We start from the raw sequence: 19763 nt of genomic DNA, 5'->3' as shown, positions 1-19763 counted from the left end.
CGTAATACCTGCTCCAGGTTTCCATTAGTCTTTATGTCACACTGAACCAGCCCAACTATGGAATGCCATAACTACACTGCTGACATATCATCAATACTCCTGCACCCTGAAGGTGACTGTTACATGAAATAGTCACACTACATTTAATAGTTGCACATACAGTAAGTCTTTTAGCTACGTACAGTGCCTTGCCATTGGCCCCCTTGAACTTTGCGACCTTTTGCCACATTTCAGGCTTCAAACATAAAGATATAAAACTGTATTTTTTTGTGAAGAATCAACAACAAGTGGGACACAATCATGAAGTGGAACGACATTTATTGGATATTTCAAACTTTTTTAACAAATCAAAACTGAAAAATTGGCCGTGCAAAATTATTCAGCCCCTTTACTTTCAGTGCAGCAAACTCTCTCAGAAGTTCAGTGAGGATCTCTGAATGATCCAATGTTGACCTAAATGACTAATGATGATAAATACAATCCACCTGTGTGTAATCAAGTCTCCGTATAAATGCACCTGCACTGTGATAGTCTCAGAGCTCCGTTAAAAGCGCAGAGAGCATCATGAAGAACAAGGAACACACCAGGCAGGTCCGAGATACTGTTGTGAAGAAGTTTAAAGCATACAAAAAGATTTCCCAAGCTTTAAACATCCCAAGGAGCACTGTGCAAGCGATAATATTGAAATGGAAGGAGTATCAGACCACTGCAAATCTACCAAGACCTGGCCGTCCCTCTAAACTTTCAGCTCATACAAGGAGAAGACTGATCAGAGATGCAGCCAAGAGGCACATGATCACTCTGGATGAACTGCAGAGATCTACAGCTGAGGTGGGAGACTCTGTCCATAGGACAACAATCAGTCGTATATTGCACAAATCTGGCCTTTATGGAAGAGTGGCAAGAAGAAAGCCATTTCTTAAAGATATCCATAAAAAGTGTCGTTTAAAGTTTGCCACAAGCCACCTGGGAGACACACCAAACATGTGGAAGAAGGTGCTCTGGTCAGATGAAACCAAAATTGATCTTTTTGGCAACAATGCAAAACGTTATGTTTGGCGTAAAAGCAACACAGCTCATCACCGTGAACACACCATCCCCAATGTCAAACATGGTGGTGGCAGCATCATGGTTTGGGCCTGCTTTTCTTCAGCAGGGACAGGGAAGATGGTTAAAATTGATGGGAAGATGGATGGAGCCAAATACAGGACCATTCTAGAAGAAAACCTGATGGAGTCTGCAAAAGACCTGAGACTGGGACGGAGATTTGTCTTCCAACAAGACAATGATCCAAAACATAAAGCAAAATCTACAATGGAATGGTTCAAAAATAAACATATCCAGGTGTTAGAATGGCCAAGTCAAAGTCCAGACCTGAATCCAATCGAGAATCTGTGGAAAGAACTGAAAACTGCTGTTCACAAATGCTCTCCATCCAACCTCACTGAGCTCGAGCTGTTTTGCAAGGAGGAATGGGAAAAAATTTCAGTCTCTCGATGTGCAAAACTGATAGAGACATACCCCAAGCGACTTACAGCTGTAATCGCAGCAAAAGGTGGCGCTACAAAGCATTAACTTAAGGGGGCTGAATAATTTTGCACGCCCAATTTTTCAGTTTTTGATTTGTTAAAAAAGTTTGAAATATCAATAAATGTCGTTCCACTTCATGATTGTGTCCCACTTGTTGTTGATTCTTCACAAAAAATACAGTTTTATATCTTTATGTTTGAAGCCTGAAATGTGGCAAAAGGTCGCAAAGTTCAAGGGGGCCGAATACTTTCGCAAGGCACTGTATATGGAATTGTAATGTTGCAGTGAAATGACATTTGGGGCATGACGAAACATAGGCCTAGGTACTAACTGCATTCCACACATGTGGTTCATAGAATGTGTAGCCTAATGTTAATTAAATAACACCTCATCCATGCAGTAGTCTGCTGTAAGACTCAGTACAGGACAGCTCCAGTGCTGCTAGGTGACCTAAACTGGGACATGCTTAACACCCCGGCCATCCTACAATCTAAATTTGACGCCCTCAATCTCACACAAATTATCAATGAACCCACCAGGTACAACCCCAAAAGACATAAACACGGGCACCCTCATAGATTTCATCCTAACCAACTTGCCCTCCAAATACACCTCTGCTGTCTTCAACCAGGATCTCAGCGATCACTGCCTCATTGCCTGCATCCGTAATGGGTCTGCGGTCAAACGACCACCCCTCATCACTGTCAAACGCTCCCTAAAAAACTTCTGCGAGCAGGCCTTTCTAATCGACCTGGCCCGGATATCCTGGAATGATATTGACCTCATCCTGTCAGTAGAGGATGCCTGGTTATTCTTTAAAAGTGCCTTCCTCACCATCTTAAATAAGCATGCCCCATTCAACAAATGTAGAACCAGGAACAGATTTAGCCCCTGGTTTTCTCCAGACCTGACTGCCCTTGACCAGCACAAAAACATCTGTGGCGTTCTGCATTAGCATCGAATGGCCCCCGTGATATGCAACTTTTCAGGGAAGTTAGGAACCAATATACACAGGCAGTTAGAAAAGCTAAGGCTAGCTTGTTTAGCAGAAATTTGCATCCTGTAGCACAAACTCAAAAAAGTTCTGGGACACTAAAGTCCATGGAGAATAAGAGCACCTCCTCCCAGCTGCCCACTGCACTGAGGCTAGGAAACACTGTCACCACCGATAAATCCACTATAATTGAGAATTTCGATAAGCATTTTTCTACGGCTGGCCATGCTTTCCACCTGGCTACCCCTACCCCGATCAACAGCCCTGCACCCCCCACAGTATCTCACTCAAGCCTCCCCATTTCTCCTTTACCCAAATCCAGATAGCTGATGTTCTGAAAGAGCTGCAAAATCTGGACCCCTACAAATCAACCGGGCTAGACAATCTGGACCCTCTCTTTCTAAAATGATCTGCCGAAATTGTTGCAACCCCTATTACTGGCCTGTTCAACCTCTCTTTCGTATCGTCTGAGATTCCCAAAGATTGGAAAGCTGCCGCGGTCATCCCCCTCTTCAAAAGGGGGAGACACTCTAGCCCCAAACTGCTACAGACCTATATCTATCCTACTCTGCCTTTCTAAGGTCTTCGAAAGCCAGGTAAAAAAATGGATTACTGACCATTTCGAATCCCACCGTACCTTCTCCGCTATGCAATCTGGTTTCAGAGCTGGTCATGGGTGCACCTCAGCCACGCTCAAGGTCCTAAAATATATCATAACCGCCATCGATAAGAGACATTATTGTGCAGCCGTATTCATCGACCTGGCCAAGGCTTTCGACTCTGTCAATCACCACGTTCTTATCGGCAGACTCAACAGCCTTGGTTTCTCAAATGATTGCCTCGCCTGGTTCACCAACTACTTCTCTGATAGAGTGACTGACAATCCTACCAATCCTCGACTTCGGCGATGTCATTTAGAAAATAGCCTCCAACACTCTACTCAACAAATTGGATGCAGTCTATCACAGTGCCATCCGTTTTGTCACCACAGCCCCATATACTACCCACCACTGTGACCTGTATGATCTTGTTGGCTGGCACTCGCGTCATACTCGTCGCCAAACCCACTGGCTCCAGGTCATCTACAAGTCTCTGCTAGGTAAAGCCCTGCCTTATCTCAGCTCACTGGTCACCAGAGCAGCACCCACTCGTAGCACGCGCTCCAGCAGGTATATCTCACTGATCACCCCCAAAGCCAATTCTTCCTTTGGCAGCCTTTCCTTCCAGTTCTCTGCTGCCCATGACTGGAACGAACTGAAGAAAAAAAAAAATCATTGAAGTTAGAGACACATATCTCCTTCACTAACTTTAAGTACCAGCTGTCAGAGCAGCTCACAGCACATCTGTAAATAGCCCATCCAACTACCTCATCCCCATACTGTTACTTATTTATCTTGCTCCTTTGCACCCCAGTATCTTTACTTGCACATTCATCTTCTGCACATCTACCATTCCAGTGTTTAATTGCTATGTTGTAATTACTTCGCCACCATGGCCTATTTATTGCCGTACCTCCCTTATCCTACCTCATTTGCACACACTGTATATAGACTTGTTCTACTGTATGTTTGTTTATTCCATGTGTAACTCTGTGTTGTTGTATGTGTCGAACTGCTTTGCTTTATATTGGCCAGGTCGCAGTTGTAAATGAGAACTTGTTCTCAATTAGCCTACCTGGTTAAATAAATGTGAATATTTTTTTTTTATGCACGGGGTCATACAGTAGTCTGCTGTAAGGCTCAGTACAGGACAGCTGCTGAATAACTCTGTTAATAAACTCATTTCTCCATGCTACAGTGGGTAGGACAGAGGAAGAGGCTATGCTAAGCTATACTAGCCCAAACCTCCTGGGCCTTCGATACACCATCTCCTCATAAATCATCTTCTCACTTCCTCCTTTTGTTCCAGGAGACACTACACACACAGACCATGGCACAAGATGATATCGTAGCCATCTTGGAGGTTAGGGTTAGCACAGAGTGATAGGAAACAGCAACACCTAAGTCCCAGCGTCCCAGGCTCTTTGTTATTGTAGAGGCCGACTTGTCCCAGTCCCAGGGCTATAAGTCAGTCCACCCAGAGCTGAGTGTAACCAAGGCTGTGTTTTGTCCCAGGCAGGACCAGACAGGCTCCAGGGGGTGTGAAGTGGTGGATATTAGGGTGCAGCAGAATGGAACCAGACTAATTAGTCTATTTCCATGAATTGCCGACTGGCCGTCTGCTACATGGTGAGAAGACTTATCATATTATCCTACTGATTCATGGCACACTGTGACAGACGCTGTTTCACTGTCAATGCTTGGATGGGAAACAAAAATGCTGTTCCTCAAAGTATGATTCATTACTAATGTCAAGTAAATTAAGCAATCTGTATTGTCACGGACTGAGGGGTTCACAAACTCAATACAAGCCTGATGAAACTTTAAAGGGGAGTTCCAAGTGGCGCAGTAGTCTAAGGCACTGCATCGCAGTGATAGCTGTGACACTAGAGGTCCTGGTTCAAGTCCAGGCTCTGTCGCGACCGGGAGACCCATGGGGCGGTGCACAGTTGGTCAAGCGTCGTCCGGGGAGGTTTTGGCCAGCCGGGATGTACTTGTTCCATCGCGCTCTAGCGACTCCTGTGGTGGGCCGGGTGCAATGCACGCTGACCCGGTCGCCAGGTTTAAGGTGTTTCCTCTGACACATTTGTGCGGCTGGCTTCCGGGTTAAGCGGGCATTGTGTCAAGAAGCAGTGCGGCTTGGCTGGGCCGTGCGGCTCTCGACCTTCGCCTCTCCCGAGTCCGTACGGGAGTTGCAGCATTGGGACAAGACTAATTACCAGTTGGATATCAAGAAAATCGGGGAGAAAAAGGGGGTACAATTTTTCTTTAATACTGCTACACAAACAAGTCATATAAGCAAGGTTGGTTCCTGCATGAGACTGACTGATACCACACCAGGCTTCTTACCTTGAAACTGAGATACTTCTTTTGGTTCCCAGAGCAATGTTCTGGGCATACTGCCAAATTGCTTAGTCAATCTGTCACTCTCATGAACCCAACCATGCATGACAGGTTATTAGACAGCAGCATTATTCTAAACATACGATTGAATACACACAGAACATTTCCATCACAATGCATTACTAACGTCAAGTGGAAAAGGTGCAGAGTAACAAAGGTGCAGGTTATCAGTGTGTTCATGTGGTTTCATAAGCAGTATGACTCCCAGAAATGGCTATGTGACGGCAGCTAGTCTGTTCGTCTGTAGAGTGGTGCCAGGTTTGGTCCTCTCCTCTCTCTTCCCAGGACGGCCACAGCAGCCAGTCATCCACTCACATGGTCTCTGTGTGACTTCCTCAGACAAACCCCCTTTGTCTAAAGCTACCACACTCACACACACACACACACACACACACACACACACTGCATTCCAGAGACAGGGAAACACCCAACTCAACCCGACAACAATCAAACCAAGTGCACATAAAAACTCAAGATGTTGTCGCCAAAAGATTTTAGCCTTAGGATTCATATCTGTGTTCAACAGATTCCAAACAAAGCTCCCCGTGACTGATCATCTACATGGTCACACTAGTGTGCATGTTACACCATAGAGGCAGTTCTGTTCTGGGCTAAACAGTCACATGATCACACAGGCCTTAGTCATGTGATGGGGGACTGACTGTGTGGTGGGATCAGACCAGCTGACCCTTCAGCAGGGGTAAATATGTTAACCTAATCTGCTCAGCTCTACTGAACACAGGCATTGTGAGGAACACCTCAGAGCTCTGTGCTCAGCCAGATTTGATTATACCTCCACTCCCATCAATTCAAACTTTAGAAACTACACAAGCTTCCAACATATAAATGAATGAGATACCAAACCCATTCACAGGGTTGGTTAACTCTTCAGATTCCTCGGGTCTCCGTGGAATTAGGTAAATCCGCTTTTAGTTCTCGCGCTCCACAAAATGTATTACATTTAGATTCCCTGGTGCCACTAGGGCAGTTTGAAACCCTGATGATGAATGAGTTCACAGAGGTGTGCAATAGTTTTGACTGATTGATTTAGTAACTTCTTAATGAAGGCTGTGATGTTGCTTGTGTTCTAATGTAATGTAAAGTACTTGTTATTGGATCTTGTTATATTTCTTTAAAATCTTTTGCTTTGTGGTCTCAGGCCACCATTGAAAATGAACACTGGTCTCAACTGGACTCCCCTGATTAAATAAAAGTAGCTAAGAATGTATCAAATGACAATAGAACAGACTCCAAAACAGAAATGCCAAAAAAAAGACCTGTCAATTCTAAGTCTGTGTTCAAAAACCTAGCGGAGGTGTAAGTGGGAGCATCACAGTGAAAGTGTCTCTCTGGTCTCAGTGTAAAAGGTTACATCGCCGTGCACCAGCCACATATTGTAACAATGAGGAGGGCTTGTAAAGCTCTGCATTGACATGATTGGGGCTTCCTGTATAAACACAAACACTTCTTTGACAACTTCCTTCACAAAAGCTCTGAGAAGCATAAGAAATATACATGCCCTGACTTCTGCAGAGGCCGTATCTCAGTAAATGCTGTACAGCCACTGCAGACCTCAGACTGACCATACAGAGGCTTTAAGGATGTCTGTCCGTGGTGTTATCTAATCCTCCAGACTAGAGCCAGGCGTGTGTGTGTGTTGGCCCTGTGGCATCACTTAACTACACTCTCACCTTAGCAGCACCAGTCAATCTCCTACTACCTATAAAACATTCACCAGCTAAAGTCAGGACCAAAAATAGCATAGACCTGTCAGGAACCTCCCTGTCATAGAGCTAGGAGCCAGCCAGGGGACAACACAGACCACAGTCACAGCTCTGACTCCTTTAACCCTTTATTTCATTCGTTTGAATGAACATTGAAAATCGATACCAGTGAAAGTTTTGAACGGAGAGAGTTGAGGTTGAGCAGAAATCTCTCTCACACTCACTCAACGTGCAGCCAGGCATAACAACCCAATACCTCTCCGTCAGATCACTGACAGCAGCCTCGCTCTTCTCTCCTAAACGCTTCAAATCGATCTGTGGGCACATTGTATCCACTCACCTCACCAGGCGTTTGATAGACAAAAGGCTGCCAGCAAGAGCCAGCTATCTTTAAATAGATCATTTAGCAGATTACAGGCCTAGACTGAGGGATTTCTAAGCACGCAGAGACAAAAGGACATGGTAGGGAAGTGATACTGAAACAATGGAAATCTGTTCTGAAGTTCACGGAGCTCGCTAGGTAAAAGTTGAAAAATAATGTATTTGTGAGATCAGATTAGGCAATTAAGCAAATTGTAATACTTGTATCATTACGGTGCCTCAGCCCACTCACAATATGTGGACAACGAACACGATCATCTGTGATATTTGATCACAGGATATGACAGATATACACACACATACACTGAATGTACAAAACATTAAGGTCACCTGCTCTTTCCATGACAGACTGACCAGGTGAATCAAATCAAATTTTATTGGTCACATACACATGGTTAGCAGATGTTATTGGTCACATACACATGGTTAGCAGATGTTATTGGTCACATACACATGGTTAGCAGATGTTAGTGGTCACATACACATGGTTAGCAGATGTTATTGGTCACATACACATGGTTAGCAGATGTTATTGGTCACATACACATGGTTAGCACATACACATGGTTATGTTATTGGTCACATACACATGGTTAGCAGATGTTATTGGTCACATACACATGGTTAGCAGATGTTATTGGTCACATACACATGGTTAGCAGATGTTATTGGTCACATACACATGGTTAGCAGATGTTACTGGTCACATACACATGGTTAGCAGATGTTATTGCGAGTCTGACAAAATACTTGTGCTTTTAGTTCCGACGGTGCAGCAATATCTAACAATTCCCCAACAACTATCTAATACACACAAATCGAAGTAAAAAAATGGAATAAGAATATAAATATATGGATGAGCAATGACAGAGCGACATAGGCAAGATGGTATAGAATACAGTATAAACATATAAGATGAGTAATGCAAGATATGTAAACATTATTAAAGTTGCATTATTGAAGTGACTAGTGATCCATTTACTAAAGTGGCCAATGATTTCAAGTCTTTATGTTGGCAGCAGCCTATCTATGTTAGTGATGGTTGTTTAACAGTCTGGTGGCCTTAAGATAGAAGCGGTTTTTCAGTCTCTCGGTCGCAGCTTGATGCACCTGTACTGACCTCGCCTTCTGGATTGTAGCGGTGTGAACAGGCAGTGGCTCGGGTGGTTGTTGTCCTTGATGATCCTTTGACATAGAGTGCTGTAAGTGTCCTGGAGGGCAGGTAGTTTGGGAAAGGGGGATACCTAGTCAGTTGTACAACTGAATGCATTCATCTGAAATGTGTCTTCTGCATTTAACCCAACCCCTCTGAATCAGAGAGGAGCGGGGGGCTGCCATAATCGACATCACCCATGGCCACGCAGTCATGGGTGAACAGAGAGTACAGGAGAGGGCTGAGCACGCACCCTTGTGGGGCCCCAGTGTTGAGGATCAGCGAAGTGGAGATGTTGTTTCCTACCTTCACCACCTGGGGGTGGCCCATCTGGAAGTTCAGGACCCAATTGCACAGGGTGAGGTTTCGTATAGCTATAACGATTGGTTGACGGTAGGTGGGGTCAGGAGTTCCTGGATAAACACAAACTCACTTCTTTGACAACTTCCTTCACAGCAGCTCTGCATGAAAGCTATGATCCCTTATTAGTTTACTTGTTAAATCCCCCTCAATCAGTGTAGATGAAGGTGAGGAGACAGGTTAAAGAATGATTTTTAAGCATTGAGACATGGATTGTGTACACATGCCATTCAGAGGGTGAATGGGCAAGACAAGATATTGAACTGCCTTTGAACGGGGTAGAGAGGTAGGTGTCAGGCGCAAGTTTCCTGTGTGTATCAAGAAAGGTCAACTCAACATTAGGAAGGAGTTCCTAATGTGTTGTACACTCAGCTTATATTTAAGTCTACTTTAGTCAGTGGTGACACAATGACCTCAGAAAGCCCCCATTCCAGCACTTTCCATGTCCTCACAATCCACTCAACCACAGTTCAGAGCATGAAGAGATTGTTTTTATTACCCAGACAATTCAATTGGACTTCCATCACCACATTATTATAAAGCCTCTCTCTCATTCCCCAACCCTTCTCTCTCTCGTTACCGGTTTCAGTCGACAAAACCTTTCCCCTTTTCCTGTGAGTGTGTAATGCCTCACCCCAGGCCTGCTGGCTGGTGGGCGGTCACATGATGATCCAATGACCCAGTACTCCAGGGAAACAAAATCTCTCTGTCTACACTGAGGTGTTCCTCTGTGAGACTGAGGTCTTCCTCTGATGATCAGAGACAACAGAGTTGTAGCAGGATCTTTGTTAGAACATGGTACAATTCAGAAAAATATAATTATCTTCGATTAATAGGAGATGGTGTGTGTTTTTCATGTCAAAACAGAATGACACTTTGACACTATCAGTTTTCTGCTGCAGAGAACACATCCTTACGTGATGAAGACCAAAGTTAAAATTCAGACTGCCATGTCTTTGTTCTAGTTTTCAGACGACCTTTCTTGTACATTATGTATGACAGACAAGCCATAGACAGTCAATCACGAGTGTTTAAAATGTTTTCTATGACGACAACCAATGTTGAAAGGTCAGAGGTCACAGCCTAAACACATCAGCAGTGTGACGTCTATAGAACCAACCATTAACTTCTAATCGAACTAGTCTTTGTGCTCCATTATAACCCTGAAAAGGTTTTTTTAAAAGGGGATCACACTCTGGTTTTCCGCACCGCTCGTCCGGACACGGGCCAGAGAGCTGGGTGCATGAACCCTGATGTCCTTGGTCGTCACTGTGGGAACAGGAGGAGGATCTATACTTTGGTACGCTGCACCACGGCTCTCACCTATGGTGTTGACACAGTGGATAAAATAGTACTACGCCTCTGTGTTTCATTAGCTCCCTATCAGCCGTGAAATAAAGCTGCCACCTGTGCCCTCAGCCACTCCCCCCTCTCTTTCATCTCCTCTCTCCATCTCTTCCTCTTTTACTCAGTGACAGTCTGTTTCAAGGAGGCTCAAGACACCCCCCTCTCCCCATCTTACACTCATTCACACAATTTATTCCAAGGACAGACAGTGTGTCTCCAAGTTGTCATGGCACATTCTTCAAGAATTCTGACAATTATTTAACCATTAGCTCCTCATTTCCATCCCAGCAGGGGACCGTGAGGAGGGACGTCCATTTGTAACTAGTTGCTCGTCAATAATCTGATTAATATCAGTCATAATAGATCAAAGGGAATGTCAAGCTCTTTCTCTCTCTCTCTTTCATAATGTATTTCCAGGCTGAGCGTGCAGTTCATCAAGTCTAGAAGTTGAGAATCTCTCCTATTCGAACAGTGAGGACTTTCACGCTTCACTTCACTAAGGTCCTATCAAACTGACAAATGCTCATCCACCATCCATTGCTATTACATCACCACTGTCTGCTGTGCTAGGCTGGCTCATTCTCCTCTGACACTGCTGTGGATAGGTAGAGGGGCTCTGTTCTCTAGGACAGAATGTCCTAAACGATCCCTCCACATAGAAATGTATTGTGTAGAATGGACAATGTTCTATCATACAGTGTTCTATCACATTTCTATCTACATTCAGTTTTATGAATGTGTCGTGCTGGGCTACTTTCATCCTGACATCACTGTAGATTAGAACCGTTTCAGTTGGATCACATGGAACAGGTTTTGAGCAGCTCCCTCTGGGACCAGTGACCTAATAACAAAACACTGCTAAAAGAAAGGGAGTACGGTCATTGAGATTGGATTGAATTGAGCACAAAGCCATTTCAACCTTTTGAGATGCACCTGAGCAATGTTCCTGTCTCTGTGTGATCTCTAAAGAATGAGTGTGTGCTGTGTAGTGAGATCTGATTCTCTGAGGGGGACCGCATTAAGGGTTATGCCCCCCTTTATCAGCACTCTTTATCAGCACCTGGTCGTGCTGCTGCTCCAGTTTCAACTGTTCTGCCTGCGGCTATGGAATCCTGACCTGTTCCCCGGACCTGCCACCTGTCCCAGACCTATTATTTGACCATGCTAGTCATTTATGAACATTTGAACATCTTGGCCATGTTCTGTTATAATCTCCACCCGGCACAGCCAGAAGAGGACTGGCCACCTCTCATAGCCTGGTTCCTCTCTAGGTTTTAGCCTTTCTAGGGAGTTTTTCCTAGCCAACGTGCTTCAACACCTGCATTGCTTGCTGTTTGGGGTTTTAGGCTGGGTTTCTGTACAGCACTTGAGATATCAGCTGATGTACAAAGGGCTATATAAATAAATTTGATTGGATTTGATTTAGTGTTCCTATCCAAGGGCCCGCAACCAACACGTGGAACATTACCAAGTTCAACCACTCACTGGCTCAATCTCTCCTGATGTGGCCTTTTCTGCTTCATTAAATCACTGCAATCCATCATCAGCCTCTTGGTCCACAGGGCCCTCCCTGTGTAGGTTGATACTCAGCAGTACGGTTGGTAATACTGGAGCTGTAGCAGCTCAATAGTTATAGGCAGGGCCAAAGATATACAGAGTTTGGTGGTCAACTTGCTTTGAGATTCTAGAATTATGATGGGCACCATGTTGGAACCAAATGAATGGAAAGTAGAATGTTATTGGATGGAAAGGAATTAACCGGATACTTAAAGGAGAGCAACAAGACAAAATGGAATAAGGAGGAGCTCTGTGGATCCCTGTTCAAGAAGTAGCCCAGTCTGTCCGCACAGAGACACACGTACAGTATGAGGGTGTTAAGTCATATGTTATTACCACCTGGCTGAAAGACCCTGGTCCGAGAGACACGGAGGGTGGGTGCAGCGAGGTGTGATAACACTGTGATTACACAGCTCACACAGTCATAATACTGCTATTTAACCTGGCTACAGCTAGATCAATACGGGAAGCTTGAGTCGAAGCTCTATGAGTGAGGTCTTCAGGGGAAATACGTACTCATGTCCATTGAGAGTTGCATAGTATTTTCATGCAGCAAGCCTCCGTCAAGGAAATTAGCTTTTTTTTCTTTATCTCGGAAAAATGGTTTTAAAGAGACCAAGCATATTACATCATATTGTAATGTACAGTACAGCTTTTGAATTGATGACATTTGCACAACAACAAAAAAAAATGTTTTTTTGATCAGATAAAGTGTTTGTGTGAACTTTAGAAACCCCTGACCGGATCCTAAGTCTAAACACTAACGACAAGTGGTGTCATGGCCCGTTATCCGTTTAGCTCAGATCCTACTAATCCCAAAACGTCCCTCCTGTCCCGTTCTGTCCCTAGAAACACAGCACAACAGTCACAACACCATACATAGGCAGTAGACCCTGTGTAAGTATCCCACTGGTGGACACAGATGCTGTAGTACTGTATTACTGACTATCAGGAATAATGAAACACTAAGAACATGCTATACAGTACATCTAATGTAACAGAGTATAGGCTACTTTACATAATGGTAACATTACATGCTCATGAGTTTCCCTTTCAAAGCAAATTAATTCAATATCTTCTTGTCCCAGTTGGAGAGATCCATTGTGCAGTCAGATATGATCATTTACATGTCTGTATATTCACCTCATAATCACCTCTCAACAACATGACCCCATTATATCATGATGTGGTTCTAGTGTTTCATTAAGGTCCCTCCCCCTGGCGAGTATAAATGAGATTATCTATCTATGTGGACAGCGAGAGAGAGAGAGAGAGAGCTCCCCCACTCCTAACCTAATCCCCAGGAGACAGGAAGTCAGCAGGAGAGAGACTTCCTGTCCAGACGAGCAGATTAGTCAGCAGCCAAACAGCCATGGCCAGAGAGTTTCAGGCTCTGTCCCACCTTTCTAGTATTGACCAGTGTGTTACTGTTGTGTGCTTGTGTCTGTCGGTCGGTCGCCCGATCTGCTTCATACATGTTTCATCGCTCACCTTCGTGTTAATGAATAATGCATTACTGTCTCTATGCTGTTGTTGTTTCTATGTTTCTGTGTATGTGTATGATTTTGTACTTGTGTTTTGAGTGAACCCTCAGGAATAGGGAAGAGTAGCTGCTGTGGGATCCAAATAATTGAATAGCAAACAGATGTCATTGGCTGAGACTGATGACAGAATCATGACATGTTGACAAGGAGGAGATGGTGGAAAAATGCATAAAAAGACAACCAGGAGAGGAACAGCGGGCACCTTGTGCAAACTGACAGCTACAAAGATTACAGTGCTGCCTTCGAACACTTTTGCGGGAATGACAATTTGAAATTGTCAACCTAAAAAAGGTACACTTGCATAACTGTGTGTGTGTGTGTGTAAAAATCTTCTCCTCTCCTCTTTTTCTCCTCCTCTTTTCTCCTAACGCCAGACAGCATTACTACGCATTAGATCAAAGTTCAGGGGGGCCCGAGCTTTTCGTTACACATTACACTCTCGCTCTCTCCACAGTCCCCTCGTGACTAACTAACCCAGTGCGTACTGCATCCAAGGGCTTTCCTCCCTCTACTCACTGTCACAGGACTGCAGGACTGCCCATCAAAAGTTACAGTATGTTATTCAATAGTCATGTATGTAGTGAAGTCCTATGGGTGTAGGTTTATAGCCAATCACCAAGACGACATCACTATTTGCTGTTCTTTAATTCACGCCCATCATCTCTCAACAGAGCGAGGCTGTGTGAATCAGAGTCTGTCTGTCTGTCAGCCTGTCTGTCAGCCCGTCTGTTTGCTGATAAACACACGTCTCAACACGCGGCTACAGTCATGGCCTTCAGAGGTGACGCGCTGGACGACTCGCATGTATACCCCGACTAATCCATTGATGTTCTGTGTAGTTTTGTTGTTGAGCCAAAGATGCCATGTTATTGAGGTGATCCATTCATCACAAATAATCACTGAAGCACAAAATTGAATAAACTGAAGTTTCTCTCCTCCACAATTCAGATCTATAAGCAGTATGCATATTAAGCCCAGAGAGCCAGGTGTGTGCACTGGGCAGCTACCCTTTAATACCTGAGAGCACCACGCTATGTCTCATTCATTCAGTTAATGGCTACAGTCAGTAATATGTCCATAAGCTTCTTCAAATGCCTCGGACCCCGTGGCCTCATGGGAGCAGCCCTCTGGATTAGCGCCAAACACGCATTACTGTACTGAACTGGATAACCCACAGCCCATAGTCTCCACTGTAAGCTATTGATTTCCCCAGCAGCACACATCAACACTAAAACCACTGGATTACGAAATCTCCACAAAACTATGCTAGACATATGGTCTAATGTGTGGTAATGGGATGTGTTCTTGCCTGGTCATAAAGACAGAAGGAGTGTTTGTTTGCTTTAGGTAAACCAGTGGAGGCTGGTGGGAGGAGCTATAGGAGGATGGGTTCATTGTAACAGCTGGAATAGAACGGTATCAAAACACATCCAACATATGGAAACCATGTTTGAATCTGTTCCATTTATTCCATTCATTACAATGAGCCCGTCCTCCTATAGCTCCTCCCACCAGCCTCCTCTGATGTAAACTTATGAACAGGTGGTTTATGGATATCTGAAATATTTTTGCTTAATCTTTTAACATGCAACACAGAACATAAATAAATTAGAAGTGTGTATTTGCACTGTTGGGATGTTGTTGTTTTACAAAACTTTACCAGGGGTCTCTACCTCATGAGTTCAATTCCATTATTGTTATATTTACATTTCAGTCAATGAGTCAGTTGTCAATCATTATTCTTCCTAAATTAAAACATACTGAATTGATGGTTTGGCGTGTGCTGTCAATTACGTCTGTCATTGCGCACATCAGTTTGACTTTATCCTATCTGCCGACCAACGTGCGGTTATATCAGAATCTATTTCATGAAAAAGACACGAGGTGACATTGATGCTGTATCAGCAGTCAGCACAGGTTCCTGGTGATGACAGAAGACAAACATATCAATAAATGATTTTGTCAGCAACTAGGCTATAAATTACATACACAAATCTAATAGGCTACAAGTGACTACTCTGTTAAGCTCGAGGAACAATTGTAGAACCCTATAGACTTCAATTGTGGTTTAAATGCAACTATGATGGTTTGCTCTTTCCGTATTCTAAGCTGAGTCCATACTTCACCTTACAGAGTCAAGACGATAGTGACATTGTGCAATTCAAATAGTTTAAACCGACCCATTACACACTTCTTGCTTAATTTATTTTAATTGTTATGATGTAGCCTATTTAACCTTTCACACTCTAGGGAATTGGCCGATATGGATAGGGCTAAATTGAAATGTTTCTTACAGAAGAAATATTAAAATGCATAACCATTGTAGCAACTGAAAGGGAACAGTTTGAAGAAAATTATGAGACGAAAGATGAGTACAAAACAGCTCACCTGACAAAAAAAAAACCATCCAAACATTACACTTGATTTTATGTGCATTTTACATTTACGCCACATTTGTTGATAACGAAATCTGAAAATACTCTGGACACATTCAGTAACCTGAATGGGGTGTGGGGTAGGTGAAACATAAAACAAAAACATTTGTTTTTTGTTTCAAACAACGTTTGAAACATAAAACAAAAACATTTGTTTTTTGTTTCAAACAACGTTTGAGTGAGAGTACTAACTGGTGTCTCCAAGTAACCACACCTCTCCAAAGTGTGCACAGTTCCTAAGCAATTGCAATGCACTTTTAATGACTCAAAGAAGAGTCTTCAACTATAAGGTCATTTTTTTGCTCTCCTAGCTGTGACGTTGAGGAACTAGAACAAGCACACTTGTAATTCTTTCATTTGGAACAGACCTGAATCACCGCCATCACACAATTACTGTTGTTTACACAACCCAAAAACGGTCCGTTATAAATCGCAATCTAGGTCAGGTGGGCATGATTTGAAAGCTTGTTCTATTGCCAACATGACTAGCTAAGTTATAAAATACGATCTAACAGCTTTTACGAGGCAATTCAGAGAAACAAATCGTACTTTTGGTGTACATAGAAAGGAGTCATTAGTGCATTCGGGTGCGCGTGCCAAGACACATTTTCTTCATAATAAACAGTCTCATTCTGTTCAGAACAACAAAGAGTATGACGACATGTCATCTTGTAACTGTACATAAAACATAAATGGTCATAAACGTTGACACTGTATACGACATGAGTTTTATCATTTTGAAATGTGAAGTTCACATTTGGACTCACTGATTGGCTTGCCTGTATGACATCAAAGCGGTATTTACTATAATCCTCAATTTATTCAGACAACAAAACATTTGCAAATGTTGCCCAATTAGCGGGTGGGATAGGGGCAATATTTTGTCGTGCGTGGTCCTCAAATTCAGAAAGGCTGTCAGTCAAAACCCACACAGCGCTGTGAAGTGCATAGCCAGAGCTCTGACGTCATGTATAGAGTGTTCCTGTACAGCCACTACGTTCCAATTTAGGAGTTTATTAGTGCGGAAATCTGCCATTTCAACCGGTATATGGGTACGAGTGTATAGGGCAACATAGGAAATGGAAACGCATAAGTGTTCATAGAAACGCAACAACGTTTCATTGAGAATAGACTGTAAAGCCGCAACCACCTGACCAACAAGTTGGTAGCCTAGACCCCATATACTTTTGTTTTGGCACAACCAAATGGATCCCAAGAAAGTAATTCAGTGCAATAGGCTACTTACCCATCTGGTGATGAACTTCCGAATAGAGCTAAAATCCATTCTTTAACAGGTTCCAGCTGCTCCAAGCAATTTCTTTTTGACCGTCTTCTTTAATCTTTTGACGCTAGCTAATTTTTTATTTCTACTCTATACTCCATGACTTTCGGACGGTCCCCTTTTTCTGCCTAATAACTATAATAGTCTGGGTGCGACTATTGTAATCCTATACGATCAGTCACCTATTTGTCTCTCTATGAAAGGTAAAGCTCAAATGTCCACGCGCTTTCATAGTTCTGGTTTCATTCATATGCTGGCATGTTAGTCTATGATTCAGCAGCCAGTGCAGTATTCTTTTCCCCTAATGTTTCAGACGCAAAGTCCCCTACTTCTACTAGTCAGAAGTAGCGTCTTCTTTTCCCTCTCCTGCCTTCTCTCGCTCACCTTCCTCGCGCCGGTAATCTTCTTGGCTCTCCGCTGTGGGAAATAACAGTTTTTCTTCCATCATAGGCTACGTCACTGGGACCCATAAGCGCTTGCGCACTCTAGTGTCACACACTTACCAACTGGAATGTATCAGCTTCGATCAGGCATGCATGCTCGTCTTTTCTCAGCAGAATCGCTTAACACTTCTTCAGGATTGGTGGGTCCCCTGCGGATGGTTGAGCTAATGTAGATTTATGCGATTAGCATGAGGTTGTAAGTAACAAGAACATTTCCCAGGACATAGACATATCTGATATTGGCAGAAAGCTTATATTCTTGTTAATCTAACTCCACTGTCCAATGTACAGTAGCTATTACAGTGAAAGAATACCATGCTATTGTTTGAGGAGAGTGCATAGTTTTGAACATGAAAAGTTATTAATAAACAAATTAGGCCCATTTGGGCAGTCTTGATACAACATTTTGAACAGAAATGCAATGGTTCCTTGGATCAGTCTAAAACTTTGCACATACACTGCTGCAATTTAGTGGCCAAAATCTAAATTGCACCTGGGCTGGAATAATACATTATGGCCTTTCTTTTCCATTTCAAAGATGATGGTACAAAACGGTTGTTTTTTTCTTTGTATTATCTTTTACCAGATTTAATGTGTTATATTCTAATACATTCCTTTCACATTTCCACAAACTTTTAAAAGTGTTTCCTTTTAAATGGTACCAAGAATATGCATATCTTTGCTTCAGGGCCTGATCTACAGACAGTTAGATTGTTCTTAACTAATTCACAAAACTGTTGCACTAAGAGTTAGAAACAAAATTGAATGGCAAATTCCCCATTAATGCATGGCAGCGAACCATGGTAAAGTTTTGGACCATAAAGCCTAATTCATTTTGGCACGTGCAGGCTACAATAAACTTAAATCAAAAAGTGTGTGTGTGTTTGTGAGAGGGAGAAAGAGAGAGTTCACAAACCTGCTCTACTAACACACTGAAGCCTCAGGGCCAAAACATCCAATCAATCAGATAAAGCCAAATTACAACACAGTCAAAACAAAATATGGCACCCAGTAGAGGAAAAGCTGTGCAACCACTGCACCACAGCAAAACCCAAAACAGAGCTGTATTTCCTGACAAAATGTCACAAATTTAAAACAATTAGAGAGTGTCATTTCCCCAAATTTGAAACCCTTTCTCAAGGTTTCAAAGACCTCTCTGATGAGGATAGGCTAACTGCCCTGTTGCGGGAGGACGCAGAGAGGTGTGCGTTGGCAGCGCACTACATTGCTGCCTGCCATATAATGAGGGACATAGTCATGCCAATAAACTTAATTGAATTGAGAGAGAGCGACTTGAATCAGTTATAGAACCTATTGCCCTTTTATGGTTGTGAGGTCTAGGGTCCACTTTCCAACCAATAATTCACTAAATGGGACAAACACCAAATTGAGACTCTGCATGCAGAATTCTGCAAAAAATATCCTCAGTGTACAACATAAAACACCACATAATGCATGCAGAGCAGAATTAGGCCCGATACCCACTAATTATCAAAATCCAGAAAAGAGATGTTATTTCTACAACCACCTAAAAGGAAGCGATTCCCAAACCTTCCATAACAAAGCCATCACCTACAGAGAGAGGAACCTGGAAAAGAGTCCCCTAAGCAAGCTGGTCCTGGGGCTCTGTTCACAAACACAGACCCCACAGAGCCCCAGCGACACAATTAGACCCAACCAAATTATAAGAAAACAAAAAGATAATTCTTTCCAATGTGTGAAGTAATTAACAAAAAAACAGAGCAAACTAGAATGCTAGTTTGGCCCTAAACAGAGTACGCAGTGGCAGAATACCTGACCAATGTGACTGCCCCAAACATAAGGAAAGCTTTGACTATGCACAGACATAGTGTGCATAGCCTTGCTATTGAGAAAGAACACCTTAGCCTGTCTTCTCTTGAGAGCCAAGTCTGTCTATGTGCACACTGCCCACAAAATGAGGTGGAACCTGAGCTGCACTTCCTAAACTCCTGCCCAATGTATGACCATATTAGAGACACATATTTCCCTC

At 43.2% G+C, this 19763-nt stretch overlaps 1 protein-coding gene across 5 annotated transcripts in view; it reads right to left on the bottom strand.

Annotated features, from left to right (window-relative positions):
• LOC112231484 (phospholipid-transporting ATPase IH-like) overlaps window positions 1-17733 on the bottom strand; it is a 78317-nt gene extending 60584 nt beyond the window's left edge. For 4 of the 5 annotated variants that reach the window (XM_042296806.1, XM_042296808.1, XM_042296807.1 and 1 more), the window contains exon 1: window positions 17274-17732. In XM_042296806.1, the coding sequence (XP_042152740.1) occupies window positions 17274-17312 (39 nt within the window). In that variant the 5' untranslated portion in view covers window positions 17313-17732. Of the gene's footprint in view, window positions 1-17273 lie in introns of all 5 variants that reach the window. The other variant, XM_042296809.1, reaches the window with a different exon arrangement.
• Window positions 17734-19763: the final 2030 nt, after the last annotated feature.

This window comes from Oncorhynchus tshawytscha, linkage group LG14, assembly GCF_018296145.1.
Source record: "Oncorhynchus tshawytscha isolate Ot180627B linkage group LG14, Otsh_v2.0, whole genome shotgun sequence".
Classification (NCBI taxonomy): Eukaryota; Metazoa; Chordata; class Actinopteri; order Salmoniformes; family Salmonidae; genus Oncorhynchus; species Oncorhynchus tshawytscha.
Note: the sequence above shows the minus strand (reverse complement) of the source record. Positions and strands in the feature narration are given on the sequence as shown.